Source organism: Peromyscus leucopus, chromosome 1, assembly GCF_004664715.2.
Source record: "Peromyscus leucopus breed LL Stock chromosome 1, UCI_PerLeu_2.1, whole genome shotgun sequence".
In the NCBI taxonomy this organism is placed as follows: domain Eukaryota; kingdom Metazoa; phylum Chordata; class Mammalia; order Rodentia; family Cricetidae; genus Peromyscus; species Peromyscus leucopus.
Genome location: NC_051063.1, coordinates 106,909,829 through 106,933,788, shown reverse-complemented (window position 1 = coordinate 106,933,788; position 23,960 = coordinate 106,909,829). Strand labels below are relative to the sequence as shown.

General features: G+C 46.0%; 1 protein-coding gene across 1 annotated transcript; it reads right to left on the bottom strand.

Moving 5' to 3' along the window:
* Positions 1-11,151: 11,151 nt before the first annotated feature.
* Positions 11,152-13,535, bottom strand: B3gnt6 (UDP-GlcNAc:betaGal beta-1,3-N-acetylglucosaminyltransferase 6). The gene has a single exon (XM_028877418.2). It carries the CDS (start codon positions 13,533-13,535, stop codon positions 12,357-12,359), a length of 1,179 nt encoding a protein of 392 aa, XP_028733251.1. The 3' UTR covers positions 11,152-12,356.
* Positions 13,536-23,960: the final 10,425 nt, after the last annotated feature.

The window sequence follows — 23,960 nt, the reverse complement described above, 5'->3', positions numbered from 1 at the left end:
AGGAATGTGGAAGAACTTGGGGCTATGGACTAGAGAATCTCCTAGAAAGTTGTAAGCAAAGCTCAAAGGGACATTGTGGTGGGAGTCTGGAGGACAAGAATGCCAAGAGAAGGAAATGGAGGTCTGGCTCATGAGGTTTCAGAGGGGAACAAAGACTCTCGGGAACTGGACTAGAAGTCATTTGTGTTACATCCCAACGGAGACGCTGGGTGCATTCTGCCCATGTTCTAGAAGTCAAATGAAGCCAAACTAAAAGAATAGTGGACTCATTTGTTTGGTAGAAGAACTTCCAAGACAAAACACAACAGTCATCAGGCTCTGTCACGGCTACTGCTCGCTGCTCTTATCCAGGTCCACAGTAAGTGAAGCAGGAAGAGATGAAGATGCGTAGTTTAGTGGGGGAAGGAGGGAGCTCACAGTTGCAGGCAGGACAGATACAAGAGCAGCTGTGTTGAAAGCGTTGCCCCCATTAAAGAGAAAGCCCAGTGCTGTGCCCTGGATGATTAAAAAAAAGGTGCCCTGAGGGCAAGCTCTCAGCCACTGAAAGCTGCATCTTATGCAAATGCAGATTCCTTTAAAAAGAGAGTCTGAACGGAGAACGCTGCAGAAGGGGGTTTTAGTTTGTGTCCTTGCTTGGAGTGGAAAGGGTTGATTTCATTTTCTTCTTCTAGGCCATGATTCATCACTGAGGGAAGTCAGGGCAAGAACTAAAGCAAAGACTATAGATGAATATTGCTTACTGGCTTGTTCCCTGTTTCTGCTCGATAAGTTTGTATTTATTTATTTATCTCTCTATTTATTTTTGAGACAGGGTTTCTGCTATCTTGGAACTTGCTTTGTAGACCAGGCTGGCCTCAAACTCACAGAGATCCACCTGCCTCTGCCTCCCAAGTGCTGGGATTAAAAGTGTGTGCCATCACACGCAGCCTTCAGCTGATTTTCTTGCACAGCACAAGACCATGTACCTAGGAGCAGGACCACTCACAATAGCGTAGGTTGTCCTCCATCAGTTTAGCAATCAAGAAATGCCCCATAGAGATACTCAGAGGCAAATCTGATGGAATCAATTCCTCAATTGATGTTCTCTTCCCAAGTCTGTCAAAGTGACAACCAAATTAGCCATCCAGGGACTCTCTGCTAAAAACAGACAAACCACCACCACCACCAACAACAACAACAACAAAAAAGGAACCATCTAAGAAGTATTTTCTAAGATTCAGCCAACAAGACATACAGAGGCCACTACAAATTTGGTCCAAAAGGATAAATCAATGTCCTACTGAAAAGAGTTGCAATGTTGTCCACTAGATTTTCAGGTATGGCAAATATAAGTAGAGTGAGGGGGTCGTGGAGGTTTGCACCAAGGTTCCAGAAGGTCACTAAGGCCAGACAATGTGTAGCAGTTTCTCTGCAAGGAGGTGCTAAGAATCACTGGCACAAGGCTGGAAATGTGATCTCTAAGTTGCAATGGAGACCTTAGGATAGTGGAGCTGCCAGGACCATGGGGCATCCACCAAGGAAAGCTGCAGGCAGGAAGCCAAAGAAGCCAGTCCAAGAGAGAGGCTATGTGTGTTGCAGGTAATAGAACTAGAGAGGCAGGCTACCCGAACTATTTGGAGCCCAAATGACTCCATTACAAGACCCAGATACCAGGCATGGAGCTGCAGGTTTTGGTATTTGCCCTGCTGGGTTTTGGTTTTGCTTTGGTCTGATCTTTCTTTGCTATCCTCCGTTCCTCCCTTTTGGAATGGAAATTATACTCTGTGCATTGTATGTTGGAAATACATGACTTTATCATCACCATCATCATCACCATCATTATCATCATCGTTGTTATTGTTGTTGTACAGATGCCTACAGTTAAGAGACAACCTCAAATCTCAGAAGAGATCGCAGACTGTTGAACACTGTTGGGACTGTTGAAGACTATGGGGACTTTTGAAATTGGAATAAATACATTTAGCGTCATGAGATGGCCATGAGCTTTGGAGGACCAGAGGTAGAATGCTGTGGTTTAAATGTGAAATCTCCCTCACTCAAGTGCCTGTGTTTGAACACTCGGTCCCCAGCTGATGACACTTTGGGAAGTAAAGCCTCTCTAGAGGAAGTGGATCACTGAGGGTGGGTCTTGAGGTTTGCTAGCCTGACCTCATTTCCTATCTACTCCCTGCTTCCTGACTATTACGATACGACCAGACACCTCAAGCTCCTGCCCCCAATCCTTCCCTCCATAATGGACTATATCTCCTCTCAAACTATAAGGCAACATAGATCCTTCCTCCCTGAAGTTGCTGGTTGTTAGGTATTTGGTAGCAATGAGAAAAGTAATATTGGTGCATTACTGTATTTGAACTAATACATTTTTAAAATCTTTAAAAAAATTTTAATGACTTATTTTTGTTTTGTGTGCATTGGTATTTTGCCTGCATGTATGTCTGTGTGACAGTGTCAGGTCCCCTGGAACTGGAGTTAGCTGGAACAGTTGTGAGCTGCTGTGTGGGTACTGGGAATTGAACCTGGGTCCTCTGGAAGAGCAGCCATTTCTCCAGCCCCACTACTATGTTTTTTTAATCCCAGCAACCAAATTGCCAAGCTGTTATTATAGTGGGCTGAGGAGATAGCTAGGGGGATAAAGCATTTGCTCATCAAGCGCGATGAGTTCAGTTTGGAACCCCGAACTCATGAAGCCGGATGCGACAGTGTGCACCTGTAAGCTCGGCTCTCTTACAGTGAATGAGGATGGAGCCAGGAGAATTCCCAGAAGCTTGCAGGTCAGTCAGCCTGCTGTATACAGTGACAGACAATGAGGGACACTGTCGAGAACAAGCTGGAAGATGAGGATGGATACCCAAGGTTGTATTCTAACCTCTACACACGTGCCACAGCATGTACCAGCCCCCACATCATACAACATACATTTACATATACTAAAATAAAAAATAAAACCTGCAGAGAGCCCCTCAACATGTGGGATGTCTCAAAATAGAGGCTCTTAATGTCTGGTGTCTTGAGATGGGACATTATGGTAGCCATGTTAGCCAGTCCCATGAAGCCATCTCGGGCTAGGGGTCAAGAATGAAAGGCAACCAGTCCAGTTAGAAATACAGAAATTGGGGCTGGAGAGATGGCTCAGCAGTTAAGAGCACTGGCTGCTCTTCCAGAGGATCCCGGTTCAATTCCCAGCAACCACATGGCAACTCACAGCTATCTGTAACTTCTGTTCCAGGGGATTGGATGCCCTCATGCAGACATACCTGCAGGCAAGACACCAATGTACAAAAAAATCAAAATAGTTTTAGAAATACAGAAGTTATAGTTGGGCTGGGTGAGGTGGTGCACATCTGTGATTTCAGCACTTGGGAGACCGAGGCCGGAAGATTGAAAGATCAGTCAGGTTTGGAGAGATGGCTCTGTGAGCAAAGCATTCGAGCAGAATGAGAACCCCCGTTCTGATTCCCAGTAAGGAAGTAAAGAAGCCAGGTATGATGGCATATGCCTGTGCTCCCACTACTGGGGGAGCAGAGACTAGCAAATTCCTGGGGTTCATTGGCCAGCAGAGCTGAAGAGGGGAGCTCCAGGTTCAGCGAGAGACCCTGCCTCAGAAAGTAAAGTGGAGAGCAATTGACGAATACAGTCAACTTTGGCCTCTACCTTCACATGTGCGTCTACCCACACAGTTCATCGGTCAGCCACGCAGGATTACACAGTGAGACTCTGTTTCAGAACAATTGGCTTCTATTTTGGGGTAGCTGCTAGTGGCACTCCGCAGAAGATGGAATATCGGGTTGTACTCCACAGAATCAGACTGCAATGCAAAAGCCAGTGCAGAGGACAGAATGGCCTTTGAGTTGCCCTTCACTATCCTTTTCTGAAATACTGTTCATAGTGTCTTACTGGATATTGGAAGCCAGCTGAGACTGGAGATAAGGCTCAGCGGCACAGCACTTGCTTAGCACGCACAGGCCTTGGAAAAAACAAAGGTTAAAAAATAAAAAAGTCAGCCGGGTGGTGGTGGTGCACGCCTTTAATCCCAGCACTTGGGAGGCAGAGCCAGGTGGATCTCTGTGAGTTTGAGGCCAGTCTGGTCTACAGAGCGAGATCCAGGACAGGCACCAAAACTACACAGAGAAATCCTGTCTTGAACAAAACAAACAAACCAAAAAAATGTCTAAGATGGTTGCCTTAGTTACTTTTCTACTGCTATGAAGAGACACCATGGTCATGGTCAAGAGACACCTTGGTCAAGGCAACTTTAGAGTTTATTGAAGGCTTACAGTTCCAGAGGGTTAGGGTCCATGACCATCGTGGTGGGGAGCGTGGCGATGGAGCAAGAGCTGAGAACTTAAGTGCTTATGCACAAGTAGGGGCAGAGAGAGCTAACTGAGAATGGTGTGGACTTTGGAACTTCAAAGCTCACCCCACTCCGTGACACACCCCCTGCAACTAAGCCACACCTCCTAGTCCTTCCAAACAGATCCACCAACTGAGGACCAGGTTTTCAAGTATATGCATCTATGAGATCTGTTCTCATTCAAACCACCACAGTAAGTATGGAGCTGTTTGCTTTCCCTATCATCCCAGCTGAGGCAGGAGAATCACCTCAAGTTTAAGGCCAGCCTGGGCGATACAGTGAAACTCTAGCTCAAAAAAGTAAATAAATAAAAATAAAAGCACTACCCTTTATGCCAGGAAGCAGCCAAAGAACAAGGTGTCTCACCTGTGCAGAGGAAGTTGGGACAGATGGATGCAGAACAAAGAGGTTAACGGATTCCCTACCTGGCGGGTGGAGAAGTGGGGGAAGAGTGAGGAACTGAGTGGGAGAGCAGGGAGGAGGAGGAAGTGACATTTCTCTAACTAAATCTTTAAAATCTTTAATATTGAGATACGATTTAGCTATCATAAAAATTCACCCTTCAGAGATGGGGGGCTGTGGATCAGTGGTAGAGAACATTGGCTTAGTGTCTACAAGGCCCAACATTAAATAATAATTCTTTTTTTGTTGTTTTGTGTTTTGTGTTTTGTTTTTCCAAGACAGGGTTTCTCTGTGTAGCCCTGGCTGTCCTAGAACTTTTTTTGTAGACCAGGTTGGCCTTGAACTCAGGGATCCACCTGCCTCTGTCTCCTAAGCACTGGGATTAAAGGTGTGCATCACCACTGCCCAGCAATAATTCATTAAAGAATAAACTCCAGTGGTTTAATATCTTTATATTGACAGCCTGTTAGTGAACTTCAGGACATGGTCATCCCCCCAAGAGAACCTTAGTGCTCATCCTCAGTCATGCCCCATCCCTCCCTGAGTTGCCCTGGGCAACAGCTAATCCATTCTCTGTCTCTTCGGACTGGATGGATGTTTCATGTAATGGAATCATGCATGTGGCCATTTGTTTCTGCAGTCTTTGATTTAGCATACTGTTGTCATGTTGCGGCATGAATCAGGACTTTATTCCTGTTTATGGTTGGATAATAGCCCATTGTGCAGATATGCAGATTATGTTTATCCATCCATCTGTTGGTGGGCATCTGGGCCCTTCACACTTTCTGGCTACTGTGAATAACGATGTTGTGCACATCCATATATGAGTTTTTGGGAGGATGCGCGTTTTCAGCTCTCACAGGAATGTCTAGGGGCAGAATTGTGACTCTGGAGCAAGTTCTGTGGGTTTGTTTGTCTGTGTTTGTTTGGCGTGTGAAAGGGGGACTCAGGATCTCCAGCATGTAAAGCACATGCTCTCATGTGACAATGGATTGCAGCCAGCCCTAGTGTTACATGTTTGACTTTAATTTTTATTTGTCTGCCTTTATTATTATTATTTTATGTGCATGGGTGTTTTGTCTACATGTATGTCTACAACACATGCATGCCTTGTGACTTTGGAGGTCAAAAGATGGTGTTGGGTCCCCTGGAGGTGGGGTTATAGATGCTTGTGAGTCACCATGTGGGTGCTGAGAATGGAACCCAGGTCTCAGGAAGAACAGCCAGTACTCTTAACTGCTAAGCCATCTCTCCAGCCACCAACATATTTAACTTAAAAAAAAAAAGTATTTCAGTATGCAGTACACAAACGTATATGCAGATAAAACACTCATACATGTAAATTATTTATGGAGGGAGGGAAATGTGGAGAGTTGATTTTCTTCTTCTACCATGTGGGACCTGGGGACTGGACTCAAGTTAACAGGTTTGGAAGCAAGAACCTTTACATGCAGAGCCAGGGGTTCATGTATATCGTCCAGGCTGGCCTTAAATTTTCCATATAGCTGAGAGTGGCCTTGAACTCCTGATTCTTCTGCTTCTACTTCCCAACGGTTGGGATTCCAAGCATGCACCACCACACCTACGTGGATTTTATTTGTTATTTTAAAGGAGAGTCTCTGCCTCCTACCTCGTCCTTCCAAGTGCTGGCATGGTAGGTGTGTGCCACCACACCCTGGCAACAGTGTTTAACTTTTGAAGAACTGCCACACTGCTTTTCAAAGCACTGGACAGCCCACACTGGGGGTGGGGCACCCCTTCGTGCAGGATCTTTGGCAGGTAGAAGTGTCCACCATCCCCTCTTCAGCCTGAGCTCTGACTCTGCTCTGTGTGAGCGACTCAGTACTGGGAGGTAAGCGGCTGAGTTGGGCGTCCAGGGGGTCTGAGTGGGCCTTAAGCGAGAGGTGGATCTGGTGTCGCTTGAGACTTGGAGATAATAAGGCTCATTTGAAAAGGAAGCCTTTGGGTTCCATGCTTTAGCCCCCTGAAAGCCGAAGGCATGGGATAAAGTACCAGTTTACATACTGGGCCCCGGGACACACCGTGAGCTGGGATCAGGGGCCCTGCCAGCACCCAGGCAGCTGTCCTCACCTCTGAGTATTTAGGGCAGATGTGGGACTTGCATGTCCTTCAGGAGCTCCCAGAGTCTCCTGGGACCCCTCACTGCCCAGCACAGGTACTCAACATTCTCTAAGCTCCAGCTCAGAGGTCCTGCCTGCTGGATCCCACATGCGGGCGGAGTCATAGCCCCCCAAAGCCTAAGCCAGCCAGCCAGTCTTTGCGCCTGCTTACTGTCCCCCTCCCCAACACACATCACACCCACCTTTTAGGAATCAACCTTGCCTTACTTGAAACCCAAGGACACTCCCTCCCCATCCATCCTTTCAAGGCCCCTAGTCCCTTCCAATTTGTTTATGTCGGGACTCTCCTCTTCCTCCCTCAGATGGGACTTCCTAGTCACCAGCTCCCCACTATCCCATCCTTCCCTCTACTGTTTAGTCCCCTGCCTCTCGGCAGCCAAGGCCCACGCAGGCCATACATAAATCTCCACTATACTCCATTGAAAAATAGTCAAGAGCGAGAATAAAGAACAAGGGTGGCATTTTAAAAACGGACGTCATCTGCATTCTTGGGAGCATTGGGGTTAATCTGGAAGGACTGCTCTTGTGTGGAGGGAATTCGTTAATAGAGCTGTTTGTCATTCTCAGGCAGGTGGGGTGCAGGCTGCCAGGGAGGGGAGGGACAGCCTGCCCCAGCCAGGATTAGTCTAAAATGGCTGTCCCAGGGTGGGGAGGGCCCTTCTCTCTGAAGAAATTGTTAGGATGTTGATTTAATGCTGAGAGATTGGCAGTTCTCCCAGCACTATAGGGCAAAGGCAGGGCCAGTCCAGCAGCAGTTTGGACTCTATAAAGATAACAGATAACCAAATTGCTGTCTGCTTCCTCTCTGAAGCTCCAGGCTGGCTCTGGCCTGGACAGTTCTCAGGTCAGGGGGTGAGTGACCAGCAAGTGGGAGGGGGCCTGGGGACTGGTGAGAGAGCCCAGGAGCAGGCAGGAGGCAGGGCGCTGAGTCGCTGATGCCCTGTAGACCTTTGTGAGCTTGAAGAAGTCTCCTCCCTACCTGGGAGTCAGTCCTCACCCCGGCCCAATGGAGACCTCAATAGTCCATTTTTGGTGATGAGAATCCCGTGAATCAGAGGTGTAGCTGTAAGTTGATGACATGCTGTCTCAACATTAATTTAAATACTAAAAACAACTTAAAACATATTACTGTTTTTGCACATGTCTTTCCATACTCAGTCCCAAGTGCCTTTTGGTTTCTTTTATACTGATATTTTAACAGTGTTTTGTTTTTGGAGACTTGCTCTGCAGCTTAGGCTGGCCTAGAACTTAGGCTGGCCTAGAACTCAGGCAATCCTCCTGCCTCAGCTTGAGTGCTGAGATTAAAAAGCATGATTTTGAGACCAGCCTGGGCAACAGGGAAAAACTCTGCCTCAAAACACCAAAGTAAACAAATGAAACCAAAACAAAGCAACATTAACAAAATACTGGCAAGCTTTTCTTGACTGATTGTTATAGAAACGATATTGATTTGCATCTGGAGTAGGGCATATTTTCTTACTAATTTAATCAGCTATCTATCTTGAGGGTTTTCTGTGTGTGGCCTAACAGTTCTCAAGAAGGCATTCTTGTGTGAAATTGGTCCAAAAATATGTGTACCTTAATAAACTTGTCTGGGGTCAGAGAACAAAAAGCAACATTAACAAATATAGCAATGCTTTAATCCTAGCATTTCAAGAAGAGATATTGGATCTCTGTGAGTTAATGCCACATTTAAACAGCTCAGCTTGGTTTTTTTTTAATCTCAGAAAGCGAGCCTTTAATCCTAGGAGTGATGGTAGAAAGAGAAGGTATATAAGGTGTGAACAGAAACTAGCATTTGGCTGGTTAGCATGTGCTGCTAAGCATTCAGCTGGTTAAGCTTCAGCTTTGAAGCAGCACAGTTCAGCTGGATTCATTCTGGATGAGGATCAGAGCTTCAGTCTGAGGAAACAGGACCAGCTGAGGAACTGAACTTTTAAGATTCCTGCTACACATTCTGGCTGGGTGGTGGTGGCGCACACATTTAATCCCAGCACTCAGGAGGCAGAGGTAGGCAGATTCTGTGAGTTCGAGGCCAGCCTGGTCTACAGAGCGAGTTCCAGGACAGGCTCCAAAGCTACACAGAGAAACTATGTCTTGAAACAACAACAAAAACAGAAAGAAGACATTCTGTCCTTACAGGAATATTTGGAAATGTATAGAGAAGATTTTTGTTATATACAAGCTATACTTACTTTAATGTGTTTTTCTTTTGTTTAAATTTTATATAAAATTAAGTAATATATTGATCTTTTTGAAAATATGTGTGATGACATCATGTGAGAATTTTATTTCAGGATAGAGAGGGTTGGGTGACATCCTTACATAAAGAAGAAATTCAGCCTGGCATGGTGGTCCACGCCTAGAAAAGCAGCATTTGGAAGTCTGGGGCGGGAGACCAGGAATTCAGGGACAGCTTCAGCCATGCAGCCAGATGCGGGCAAGCCTGGGCTCCATGGAACCATGTCTTAAATAAATAAATACTTTTAAAAGATGAAATTAATTTGGAATTTAAATTCGCTGTAAACATCTGAGACTTGGGGAAAACAAACAAACAAACAAACCTTAAAAAACGCAGTCACCACTGTCTGAGTAGTGAGCCCAAAGGCCAGCAGAGGGCACTGGATCCCAGGAACTGGAATTCCAGATGGTTTTGAGCCACCATGTGGGGTCTGGGAACCCAACCCTAGTCTTCTGCAAGAGCAGTAAGACCTCTTAACCAGAGCCATCACTCCCATCCCTTCTAAGACTAAAACAAAACCAAAACAAACAAAACCCCATCCCTTTCCGTTTGTGTTTATGCCGTCTGGACGATTGGGCTTGTACAGCAAGCGTCTTTACCAGCCGAGCCATCTTTCCGGCACCAACTTCTGAAGCTTAAAAAATAATTTGGGTCCAGGTGGTGGTAGCATACACCTTAATCACAGCACTTGGGAGGCAGAGGCAGGCGGAACTCAGTGAGTTTGAGGCCAGCCTGGGCTACAGAGCAAGTGCTAGGACAGTCAGGGCTGTCACATAGAGAAATTCTGTATTGAAAAAACAAATATAATAATGATGATGATGATGGGCCTGGTTATGGTGAAGCTGGTTTATAATTCCCAGGGTCTGGGAGCTAGTGGCACAAAAATCAATATTTCAAGGCCATCCTCAAACTCAACATGAGCTCCAGGCAAAGCCTAGGTTACATAAGACCTTATATCAAGAGAGAACCCCCCCCACCACACACACACACACACACACACACACACACACACATTTTTTTCTCCTCCTTGTGAGACGACAGAATCTTGATGTAGTAGGTTTAGCCCAGGCTCAGAACTCGGGGTCCTGTGCCTCATTTCCCGGAGTGCTGGGTGTTTGGGAATGTATTCCTATACTCTGCTAGAGGATTTTTGGATCTATCGTCATTGAGTCCAGAACATCTTTCTTTTCCCAATTCCTGGGGTCCTTGAGAAGTCAGAGTATGCTGGGCTTTTCAATGGAAGCCTCTCATTGAGGCGGTTGGGTGCAGAATAAGAGCGGGTGACAGGAGGTCTGGTCCAGCTCCCTAGTAGCTGATCTAACAATGCCGAGGAGCTCCTTGCCTCTCTGGACGCCAGTTAGAAGGAGAGAGATGCACTGTGTGGCAGGCGCGCCCCCTGGCGGCGCACGGGCCTGGAGGAGGCACCCGGCATGCCTGATCCTCTAGGTGACTTGGGTGGTACCAGGGCTCCCTGGACCCAGTGGCCTTTCCTGTTCTTGGACACCAGAGCAACCCAGCTTCAGAGATGAGTGGCCAGGCCCCAGAGTCACACAGCGGATCCAAATGTACGGCTTTCCCACCTTTCTAAGCCACGAAAGGCCAGAATCTTTTTTTAAAATAATTAAAATTTAAAAAAAATTATTCCATGTGCATTGGTATTTTGCCTGCATGTATGTCTGTGTGAGAGTGTCAGATCTTGGGGTTACAGACAGTTGTTAGCTGCCACGTGGGTGCTGGGAATTGAACCTGGGTCCTCTGGAAAAACAGTCAGTGCTCTTAACTGCTGAGCCATTTCTCCAGCCCCAGAATGCCAGAATTTTAATATTCTTACCACCACCAACCCCCTAAAAATGGAGACAACCTTTTTCCTGGGAACTGAGAACAAGGCTCCAAAGCAGGGAATTTCGGATTAATGATGCCTAATTATCCACTGTGAGAGCTGGCATCAGGACCGTTTGTTGAGAAGAAAGCACATGTACATTTCCTTCGTTTATTATTATTCTCACACACGCTGACTGGCATTATGGTAGACAACACCAATGGTCCTCCAAGGATGTCCACACCCTAATCTCTGAAACCTGTGACTAAATTAGGTTACAGTGAATGACAAGAAGAACTATGATATTGCGGGTAAGCTGGCTTTACAACATGAAGATATTACTGTGGTGTGGAGACAGACCCGCAATCCACCCTTTGGGAGGCGAAGGCAAGAAGCTCTGGAATTCCAGATCATGCTTCACTGCATAGCAAGTGTCAGGGCAGCCTGGGCTACATGAAACTTTGTCTTAACAAACAAACAGATGACAAGCTAAGCCAGGAAAACCCGGGGTTTTAGCTCCAGGGAAGGAGAACAGTGGATGGAGGAGAAAGAATAGTCAGGGAGAAATTTGGCTGTAGAGAAATGTAGCATCGCTGGTTTGGAAGCTGGGGGGAAACTGGGTGTGTGTTCTCCCCTAGGCTACCCAGGAAGGAAGACAGTTTTACCAACACACGACTTTAGCCTAATGAGAGAGACGGCGTTGTCAGAGAACTACAGGGTAGTGGACTTGTCCCTAGGCTTCGAAAGTTGCTGAGAATTCGCTAATTTGTTACAGCAGCAACAGGAAACGAATACAATGTTCTCACGGATATACTCCACACCACTGGGGCAGATGGCCACCGTCCACTCAGCCACGAATTTCCTAAAGCACCGGGGAAGCAAGGCCTTAACTGCCAGGAGTTCAGTCAGGGCTGCAGAAAGGTGGCTGCCATGGTGCCTCCCGCTGCTGCCCTAAATGAGCTTCACTTGCACTTTGACCTCAGGAGAGTGCTGGAGCTTGGTGGAAGAAAGACTGCCAGACGCCCCTTAGTTCCGAGTGTAAACTGGCTTCCGGGAGCTCCACTCCTTGGTAGAGGAAATGGTGGAAATGGCGATTCATAATTGCGCTGCACTTAACAGCTGACATTGACCTGGTAGCCATGCTTCTCTTACTGCCCACCATGAACGGAGGATGGAAGACAGGTGCCCCGGAAGGCTGGTGTGTGAGGATAAACAGATATTCCCAGACCAGAGGTCTTGGAGTCGGTTTCAAATAAGAAAAATACACCTATACGTCTGAAGACACCCCTGACCAAGAACCCCTGAAGTTGAGGCCCAGAACTTGTACTAGATATAATGCTTTCCAAATCTGCCCTCAAGGTACATGAGTGTGCATCGGGGTTCAGATCAGAAGACGCACTCTCAGCTCCCGGGCTTTCTGGTCTTGGGAGACCGTTCATCGTGAATGCCGCTACAGTGCAGTTCCGGGTTGTGCAGCGCCTTCCACATGAGCAGCATCTCGTAGGGCGCGAAGCGGTGCACCAGCAGCAGCTTGCGGTACACGCAGGGGTCGAAGGATGAGCGCTGCGCACCGGGCATCCGCACGCCGAAGGGCCGGATGCCCTCATGGCCGCTGGGCGCCAGGCCGGCCTGCTGCAGACACATGCCCATGTAGGCGTCGTCGATGGGGAAAAGCGGGACATAGCGCGCCGCGCTGCGCAGGTCGCGGGCTGTGCGGCTGGACAGAAGGAAGCCGCCGCCACTGCAGTACACCGGGTAGGCCTTGCCCGGGAAGAGCTGCGGGGGCACGAAATACTTGCTCCAGCTGTCGCGGATGGGCACAGAACCGTCCATGAGCTGCCCGGCAAAGAGGTGGCGCTCCGGCGACTGTGTCTCCAGGAAGTGCAGCACGTTGGCCGTGTGCACAAAGACGTCGTCGTCGCAGCTGAGCAGGAAGCTGGCGCCGGGGCAGCGCTCCGCTGTCCAATCCAGCAGGTGCAGGTGCTTAAGCGAGAGGTTGAGGAAGGTGTCCTTAAAGTCCCACTGCAGCATGTCGCCGTGCTCCCGCGCCTCCAGGTCCAGCAGATTCGCCAGCTGAGGCTCCCGCTCCGCCTCTTCGGGCGGGGAGGTCCCCAGTAGGAAGAGGCGACGCACCTGCCGCTCGCCGTAGCTGCGCTCCTGGCCCCACGTGCGCCGGATCAGTTCGCGACGCTCGTAGTGCGCGGGCGACGACTTCACGGCCAACAGCAGGAAGACGCCGCGGCGGCCCGCGCACTTGTGGGGCGCGTCCCAGAGCTGGGGGAAGCGGCGGCAGTGACGGTAGCGTAGGAAGTCTTGGATCCGAGCCGGCAGCTGCTGGAAGCCGGCGGTGAGGTTCGCAGAGGCGTTGGCCACGCACCGAGGCGCTGGGAGGTGTGGGAAACGCTGCACCGCAGCTGCGGAGGACCAGGGAGCAGCGGCGGGAACCTCAGCTTTCTCCTGCGTGGACTCCTGAAGGAGCCACTGATGCAGCGCCACGAAAGTCACACCCACTAGCAGGAAAGCCAGTGTCTTGGGATTCTTGGACCTGGGATTCTTGAACCTGCAGCAGGGCAAAGCCATCTGGGGCGGAGGGAGGGGGCGAGAGCAAGTCACAGATGAGCCAGGAATTTTTGATACCAGTGGGATGCCTCTCTATCCCCATCAGGTCTCTCCCAGAATCCGGCTCAGTCCCTTCTCAACTCTGCTAAGAGATTAAATGAAGCTGAGACCTGCATGGTGCATGCCTTTAGTCTATCAGCACACAAGAGTTGGAAGAGCCGAGGATCCAGAGTTCAGGGTCATCCTCAGCTACATAATGAGTTCAAGGCCAAACTGGGTGACATGAGACCTTGTTTAAAAAAAACAAACAAACAAACACAAACAAACAAAAAAAAACCAACTAACCAACCAAACCAAACCAAACCAACAACCAACAAACAAAAAACCAAAACGAAAGGGCCTGGTGCAGTTGGAGTAGTGTTGTGTAGCGTGAAGGAGGTCCTGGTTAGGGTAACCAGCATTACATAATCTAGGTCCTAGCTCAAACCTGTAATCCTGGCATTCAAAGAGGCTGAGACAGGAGAATCACTGAACCAAAACAGAAAAGGAGTTCCTGAAGACAGTGAGCGTTGTAGGTCCCCCACAGTTCACCCTCACAGCTGGTTTATCATACTGATGCATACCTTCCTAGATGTCACCCAGGGTGGCAGACACGTGTTCGAAGTCAGTCTCCATCATGATGTGCATTGCCATCCAGCCCTTCCTCTCTCAGTGGTACCACCTTTCACCCATGTGCTCAACCAGAAGCCCCACATCTCTTCCCTGCCTTCCTCAGGGTGTATCTCCTCCCCACACTCCGCTGATTCTGAATCCTGCATTTCTCTTATCCTCTCCTTCTCGCTCCAGTTGGATCCAGTGCTGGCTGGGAGGACAATATAGTGGAGCAAATACTGCTTTGCTTGGGTTTAGATTCCGCTTCCGGTAAATGAACTCAGTGTAGCTGATCCAGCAGTGACCAACAAATGTAGTTTAGTTCATGCCCTGGCCTCATGCTTGGAACTGCAGCACAATGGAGCCAGTCAGATCTCTGACACTGATGTTTTTCTCATCTGTAACAAAGGATGATATTACAGTTCTCAAGGAGTGTGGTGAGAACTGAGTATCCCGTGGCCACCTAATGAGATCAGGTTATGACTTTGGCATCTTCCATTTGGTTCTGTGTCTACCTGTTGGTGTTTGTTATTCAAGATCGGGCCCTTTCTTGCATGTAGCCTGCTCATGTGTCCTCAAGCCCTGCCAGAAAATTCCACATCTTTAACCGTTCCCCTATTTAATTGTGCATGTTGGCACTGGCACACAGCACGGTCACTGTTGTGTGTGTGTGTGTGTGTGTGTGTGTGTGTGTGTGTGTGTGTGTGTGTGTATTTGTATACAAGGATCTTATATAGCCCATGCTAGCCTCAAACTCCTTATGCAGTCAAGGATGATAACCTTTAACTTCTGATTCTCTTCTGTCCTGGCTAGTTTTATTGACACAAGCTAGAGTCATCTGAGAAAAGGGAACCTCAATTGAGAAAATGCCTCCATAAAATCTGGCTGTAATGCATTTTCTTAATTAGTGATCAATGGGGGAGGGTCCAGATCATTGTGGGTGGGGCCATCCCTGGGCTGGTGGTCTTGAGTTCTATAAGAGTGCAGGCTGAGCAAGCCATGAAGAGCAAGCCAGTATAACTGGCACCTGTCCATGGCCTTTTCATCAGCTCCTGCCTATTCAGAATATGAAAGCCAAATAGACCCTTTCCTCCCCAAGTTGCTTCGGTTATGGTGCTTCATCACAGCAATAATAAGACCAAATAAGATATTTTCCTTCACCTTCTAGTGCTCCGGTTACAGGGACTGACCGGATGCCGCTCCCTGTTTAAGGGAACTACAGTAAACTTGGAACAATGAGGGTATACACACCATCCTGCTCTCTCACTAGCCACCTGGCCTGGGCACCTGCTGTGTCTCTTCCTGCCCTGAAGTTCTGTCTTGTGCCATTTACTACCTGCACTGATCTCTCCTGCCTCAATTCCTCGTCTGTGGCACACTTGAAGTAGTGAAGCCTTGAGGAAGCTTCAGTGGGGGTCAAAGGAGAGCAGGCAAACTGTCAATCATTCCCCTTTACCTCTCCTTCCAGCCCATCAGCACCTCTGGAGCATGGATGGAGTCTATGTTCTTTGCTGAGGGGACAGTGTAGTGTGGTAAATGCTGCTTACCAGGGTTCAAGTCCTGCTTCTGCTACTTTCCAGTAGCATGGTTAAGCAAGGAGATGTAGGCTTTGTCTCAAATCTAGCTGTCAAAAGTTTTGTTTTTTTTTTTTTTTTTTTTTTTTTAAATTTGAGACATGGTCTCATTCTGTAGTTTTCAAACTCGGGATCTTCTTGCCTCGGCATTCTAAGTTTTGAAATTATGGGTATGCTATCACACCTGCTCCTCTACAGAGTTTTGTTTTGTTTTGTTCTTCTTTTTCTTTTTTGGTGTGTCTGATATTGGGGAATCAAACCGAAGGCTTCGTGCACACTGAGCAAGTGCAGTGCCACTGAGTTACATACCTGGCCCTCTTAGGACTTTGAGTGACAAGTAAGTTGCCATGTGTATAAAGAATTCAGCACAGAAGCCAGGGAAGGGGGTTCATACCTATAATCCCAGACTCGAAGGCTGAGCAGGGTGATCATGAGTTCAGAGGCAGCCTAGGCTATACAGAGAGACTCAAAGAGGGCCAGTGAAATGGCTTAGCAGATTAAGGTGCTTGCTGCTAAGTCCAATGACCTGAGTTAGCTCCCTGGTGTCCACATGGTAGAAAGAGAGAACTGACTCCCAGAGATTGTCCTCTGACCTCTACACCCATGCATGCATATCACAAATAACCTTAAACAATAATGACAAAAATAAATGATTTTTAAAAGCCGAAGGGAAAACAATAACTTAGTATAGTACTTAGCACATGGTAAATATTCAGAAATGTTAGTATGATTGTCAAGTGCAAAAGAATGTTTTAGAACATGTGCTCATCATTATTATTAGACAGTAGATTGTGATGCTAGGTGTTTGTTGTGGAATAGTCTTTTTGTATGCTGTGAAGATGTGTCACTTGGACTGGTTTAATAAAAAGCTGAATGGCCAATAGCTAGGCAGAATTTTCAGGGTACAGCGGATACTAGGAAGAAGAAGGGTGGAATCACCAGCCAGATGCAGAGGAAGCATGACATGTAGGGGATGAGGTAACAAGCCATAAGCCATGTGGCAGCACAACAATTAATAGAAATGGGTTAATTTAAGTTATAGTAACTAGTTAGAAACAAGCCTAAGCTATATACTGAGCTTTCATAATTGATAATAAGTCTCTGTGTTGTGATTTGAGAGCTGGCTAGCAGGCCAGAGAAAGTCTCACTACAAATGGCTTCCAATGTGGGTGCATGTATTTCCACATAAGACCTGAGAAAGCTAATTAAAAAAAAAAAAGGTTCCAAAACATACAAAAATGGAGCCAAATGTGACTTCCTAGTTCCACAGGCTCCCATGGGGATTGAGGTGCAGAGATGTGTCTCCTGGCCACTACCTGCAAGCTTAAGCCACCATTATGCCATGAGCTAAGCAGTTTAAGGTTTCATTCATGCCAGCAGAAAAGGTTACAGATACACAATAAAGCAAGTTCAGATAGAAAAAAAATCTCTAAACAGGTAACAGTGTGTTAAAAAAATATGTGTAGGCTTAAGAAAGAAAATAAAATGGACATAGACAGTCATAGAAAAAGTAAATCATTTATAAATAATAAAAAAAGAATAAGCCACGTAGAGATGGAAACTACATAGGGAGTCTGGATCCTGTATAGCGTTGTACTTTAAATTTTTGATTGCTGATGAGCAAACAATAGTTGCTGAGAGACATTGGATTATAAAAATTATTAAAATATAAAAATTATATTTTTAAGATGTCTTAACTTCAAAATGGAAAAATATGTAAAAAAAATATGTTACATTAGGGAAGAAGTTATGGTTTTGTTTCCACAGCAAATGAAAGACCATGGATTCATTCAAGGTTGATAGAGATCAGATTTGACTAGGGGAGACCTCCTGAGTATCTTGGATAGGCATGGGGGAGGAACCAAGAAAATTACAGGACAGATGATGTGTAAGCTGATTCCTCTGCATGGGAACATCTCAGAGATGAGATGTGATAAATTTTGTTGGTTACAGAGTCCTCATGACTTATTGCTACATGCCATCCTTTCAAATGGCATGGATAGAGATTTATATTACAGTTTGGTTATGCATTCCAAACGGACTTATAAAGTTGACAGATGCCTTTTACCTGCTCAACTATAAAACAACAAAAAATCTTTGACTGACTTGTGCACACTGCACATTCCTTACTTGTGTTAACACAGATATGTAAGTTATCTTTAAAAGTTTGTGTGTTTTCAGAACAAGGGGACCAGCTACCAATAAAAATGGGTGGTCCAGGTGATCCAGCCTCTCAGAGTGACTCTGTTGCAGTTTCCTCAGAGTTCTGCATCCAGAACAGCTTCAAGGCTGCTGGGTGAGATGGGAGACCTCACAGACTATTCTAGCCAAGACTTGATTATTATCCTAATTTTCTCAGGGTCCCCCAAATATGCCAGTGCCCCCAGACAACAGGAAGCAGTCCAGAAAACACAACACCCACATTCCCAGGAGGTCAAGTGGATGGGTTTTGGTCATTTGGTGGGCTATGGATGTTTGTCATTGTTAAGGGGGGTTAGTTACAAATTGTTATTGGTCATGGTAAAAGAAAAAATTGAACAAAGGAGATTAGATTCAGGGATCTCTTTCTGAAGATAAAAAGGGGGGATATAGTATAAAAATGATGAGATAAAAGGTTGGATTGTTGGGCTGGAGAGATGGCTCATTGGTTAAGAGCACTGACTTCTGTTCCAGAGGACCCAGGTTCAATTCCCAGTGCCCACATGGCAGCTCACAACTGTCTGTAACTCCAAGATCTGACACCCTCACACAGACATACATACAGGCAAAAACAACAATGCACATAAAATAAAAATTAAAAAAAAGGGTGGATTGTTGAGTCTATTTTTGAACAACCACTAGTCTCAAATATTTTACATTGGTATGGATTTTTGTATATTGATACAAATTTAAGGTTATTTTTGTTAGAACATGCTGTATGTATATATATATATTATTTATATATATATATATTTCTACTCTTGTTTAAGGTATTTTACCTATGCAACTCATTTAACAATGTAATGTAAATTTCTAGTTCTTGAAAGTTATTATTACAAACTGTTTAGGATAATAAAGAAATTCAGGTTAGTAGTTATTCACATATAACAGTCAAACCTGTAGTCAAGTTAGGTGTGTTTTCAAGGTCAAACAGATATATTTTAGATAGATAGATGGCCTTCACACACTTCAAAGACCTACAGAATATGGCATTTAAAATGTTTTGCTAACAGGGTTTTTCATGAGACATGTCTGCTCCTGGGAGCATCAATTTACTTCAGAGAAGATGATGGGTATCAAAGAAACTCCATATGGAGTTTGCTTTCAATGTGGCAAAACTATCTATTTGGGAAAGAAACTGCTCTTGTCTTGACTGCTGACAGTATGTTGTACAAACTGGACAAGCTAGACACAAAGGAAAAAGACTGTTGAACTTTGCCAAGATAAGGTGGGTCAGTCTTTCAAAATTCCTGCCTCATAGAAAAGTCTGCTCAACATTCTGCAGGACACACAGAAAAGTGACTGCTGAACTTCGCCAAAACAAGGCAGGACAGTCCTTCAAACTTTTTGCCTCACAGAAAAGTCTATCAGATATTCTAGGCCTATAGACTGAAGATGGATGCTCTATCACAGAGGAACCCTGGGGTGACTGTCCAGGTAGCCACGTCTCTGTCATTTCATAGTTTTGAAAGTTGCTTGCTCTGCACTTCCTGTTTACTCAGGTAATTTTATATCCTCTGGTCTCTGATGGGCTTGAAGACTAGATAGTTATAGTTACAGTTTCCCTTAGTCATCATGGAAAGTAAATTAGGTACAAAACTTTGGAATCATCAAGAAAGAATAGATAATGGAGTATTTTCTCTAAATTTGCCAAATACAAGTGGACTGGACATTGTGAATGTAATTCTTACTTGACAATTGTTCTTATTGTAAATAGTTTCATTTGTTGAAGTTAATACCTTTGCTTTCTATTTAGACAATACCTGATGATAATAATAATAATAATAATTTATTTTTTTGAGACAGAATTTCTCTGTGTAACAGTCCTAGCTGTCCTGGAGCTCACTTTGTAGACCAGGCTGACTCTAACTCAGAGAGATCCACCTGCCTCTGCTTCCTGAGTGCTGGGATTAAAGGCATGCACCACCACACCTGGCTGTGATAATTATTCTTATTGTATATGCTTTTACTATGTTAGAGTTAAAACCTTTCCTTTTTATTTACACAAAAGGAGAAAATGTTGTAGAATAATCTTTTTTTTTTTATACTGTGAAGATTTGTCACTCAGATTGGTTTAATAAAAAGCTGAATGGCCAATAGTTAGGCAGGATTTTCAGGACACAGAGGATGTTGAGAAGAAGGGCGGAGTCACCAGCCAGATGCAGAGGAAGCATGATATGTCAGAAATGGGGGAACAGCCACGAGCCACATGGCAGCACATAAATCAGTAAAAATGGGTTAAGTCATAAGAGCTAATTAGAAACAAGCCTAAGCTATATGCTGAGCTTTCATAATTGATAATAAGTCTCCATGTTGTGATTTGGGAGCTGGCTGGTGGGACAGAGAAAGACTCACTACCGGTGTTACTGGAATGGATTGTGCTCTAGTACAGGTGTATTACAGGTCACCCAGTGTCTAGCTCAGAGTGAGCACAGAGCAAGTGCTCAGAGCAGAGTGGCAGCAGTTAGTTTCGTGACAAATGTGCACACACAAGTGGTGCTGCTGAGCATGGTTAGAAAGGCCACCTGCAGATTTCCACTATTTTGCTCACAGTCCTGCCTCAGTGCTGGTGCACTAGAGGAGGGATGGTGACATGCTGTACCCATGTTACTGTCATAGCTACTCCTGCATACTCCTACGTGGGGCAAATTTGAGTCAGCGATTTTATTTGACTTGCTTTTCTCTTTCTCTCTTTCTGTCCTCCCCTTCCTTCCTTCTTTCTCCCCACCCCCCTCTTCTTCTGACAAGGTCTTATGTACTCCAGCCCTGCTTTCAAACCCATTATGTATCCAAGGATAATCTTGAACTTCTGATCCCCCTGCCTCCTACCTCCCAAGGGCTGGAATTACAGTCATGTGCCACAATGCCCAGAGTGTGTGGCACTGGGAGTGTAACCCACTGCTTCATACATGCTGGGCAAGCACTACCAACTGAGCTACACTGGCAGCCTATAAAGACTTTTTCATGAATAAAAGAATAAAATATGAATGAACACAGGATTTGGAGTCTAAATAACTGGGCTTGAGTCTCAGCTCTTTCTATGGGTTAGTTAACCTCCAAGGTTTGAGTTTCCTCCCTGAAAAACATTAATCACATCTCTCAGTGAAATAAAATAATCGTACAAATGCTAAAATGCCTTACAAATGCTAAACTATTTTATTTTTGTATTTACTTTTATTTTTTGAGACCTGGCTGGACTGAAACTCACTATGACAAAGCTAGCCTTAAACTCACAAAGATCTGGGATTTAAGCCTAGGTTATTTTAGCATTTTTGAGACAAGGTTTCATATGGCTGAGGCTAGCTTTGAACTCCGGATCTCCCTGCCTTCGTCTCCCTAGTGCTGGGGTTGCAGGTACCTGCTACCATTCTCATCTTAAAACATAATTTAAAAGCATTTCGATAAAGCAGGTGTGTTGGGTCATCATGCCTGTAATCCACATTTGGGAGGCTGAGACAGCCTGGACTATACACAGCAAGACGGGTTTTGGTTTACTTCTTTTCTTTTCTTTTCTTTTCTTTTTTTTTTTTTTTTTTTTTTTTTTTTTTTCTTTTTTCTTTTCTTTTTTTTTTTTCATGTTTTTTCACCTCTTTGTGTTGAGTCTTTTCTAGAAAGAGAAAATCTTCTCAGATTTAATGCATCAGTAAATCCGGTTTCAAAGAAGAGCGCATTTCCTCTGGTAAGTCCAAAGACCCTGGAGCATCGCCAGCTTTCAGTGTAATGAGGAAAAATGGTGTACAGGGAAGGGCAGGCCCTTTCTGAGGGCGGAGCTGGCTCTCTGTGCTAGGATGTACAGCCTCTGACTTGGCTCTGACTGACACTAAGCGTCCTCTCTTCGGTCCTTGGCTGGACCTCCTTTTCTTAAACTGCTCCTCTGGGTGCCAGGAGCCCCCACTCCTAAAGCTCTGCTGGTCTCCACTGGCCCTGCTCCCTTGTCTAAGCTTGGACTCAGCTTCAGTACCAGCTCTTCGAGGTCACTTCCTGGTAAGTCCAGGTCTACAGATCTGACTCCTTCTTGGCGCTGTGGCTACTGAGCTTGCATGAAAGAGGGCAGTCTGTCTCTCGAACCTTATCTGTGGGATTGGGCAGGTTGTCTCAGTATCCCATGCTGTGAGTTGATGTAACTAAGTACTTAGACTCATGTCTGCCACGGGCTAATAGGTGCACCCTCCAGGAGCCAGGCTAGCCATCCTCTGAAGGGGGGACTCCATCCTTCCCCTGGTGCTTTGTGGTCCTCTGGCTGCAGCTCACTGCTTGTTGCTCTACACTTGGAATACAGTCCTCTCTGCTAGGAATTCACCCTTGCCCTTCCAAAGAAGTACTCCGGCTATTTCCTGCCCAGATGTCAGGGTCACCATCCAGCTCCCCTGCAGCACCCCAGAGTGTTCCTGGGGGAGTATTCGAACTAAAGATGTGACAAGCAAAGGAACTTTTGCTATCTCTTGGTGTCTGGCCTCTCCCTAGCACCCCATGGGGATGCACGGACTGCACCGTTTTCTGCTAAGAAGAGAGTGGCGTGAGAGGAGGGAACAATTAATTCCCAAAAAGAATAACCTTGGTGTTTGACAAGATGGTTCCGTATGGCCTTGCCGCCAAGCCTGACAACCAAAGTTCGATCCCCAGGACATAAAGGTAGGAGAGAACTAACACCTGCAAGTTGTCCTCTGGCCTCTCCCTCTCTCTCTCCCTCTCTCTCTCCCCCTCCCCCCATACACATGCAAATAAATAAATAAATAAATAAATAAATAAATAAATGCCTTCTCAATAAGAAGACCCCACCTTATCTTACCTTGTGTGTTTGAGAGATGAGAATCAGTCCTGTGCCATCCCAGACTGGGACAACCCTTGCTACACACTGGCTTTCGCCCCCCTGACAGTGGCTTAGTTTAGTGTTCTTGCATTCAACCAATCCAGGCCATCACTCCTCCCCCTCAGGGGCAGGGTAAGGTAGCCACAAGTTTTTCTAGTCCATGCAAATACCTGCTCTTTCAGATCAAGCTCGGATGTTGCCCTCCTCTGGGAGACTCTTCTTTGCCCCGTCTACCCACCTTTTGCGGTATATTCTTTGAGGGATTTGCAGACAGGATGAACAACCATCTTAACGCTGACTGCCACAGTCAGGGGTCCCTCCTGATTGGAACCACTCCAGGTATAGGACCTGCTGTTAACGGAATACTCTTGGAAGTATTTGTTAAATAAGCTGCTGGGGGCTCGGGAGGTATCTCGGTAGGTAAAGTACTGGCCATGTAAGCATGAGGTCCTGAGTTCTGATCCCTAGAACCCTTGTGGGAAGCCAGCCATGATGGTGCATGCCGGTAATCCCAGCTCTGGGGAGACAGAGACTAGAGTACTTGGGGCCTTGTTGGCCAGCTCCAGATTAATGGTGGGAAACTCTGTCTAAAAATAAAGGGGAAAAGTGATGGAGGAGGACAACTGATGTCCTCTGGTCTGTACATGCCCCTCACATGTGCAGATGCATACACACACACACACACACACACACACACACACACACAAACTGTTCATATATATACCTTTTAAACACACAAGTGATAGAGTATGATTTTGAGAGTAGGGGTGCTTGAACCTGGGCCTGTGCATACCAAAAATGTGGTCTACCACCTTCCCCTTCTCCCCCTAGTTTTAACTTAATTCCTTGAAAAATTTCACCAAGCCCCGAGTACTCCGAATTTGGCAAGTGGTCAAAGGGCCTATCTCACTGCTTCTAAGAGTGCTCAGGGCAGAGATGAAGTAGACATAAGCCTGGCCCTCAAGGAACCCAGCATGCCTTGGGAGGCAGGAACCATCTGGAAAAAGAAAATGAAATCCGAATACTTGAGTCGAATGGCTGAGGAAGCTTAGGGAAGGGCCCTGGAGTGAGCCCAGGAGACTTCACATTCAAGCTGCTGTCTGTCAAGTGGAGTTCTTGATGCAGACAGTATGAAGGGCCTAATGTGGACAGCCAGTCAGTATTTCTCAATATTCTGCAGTTTGACTCAGGTTTCTTATGCTGGACCCACCA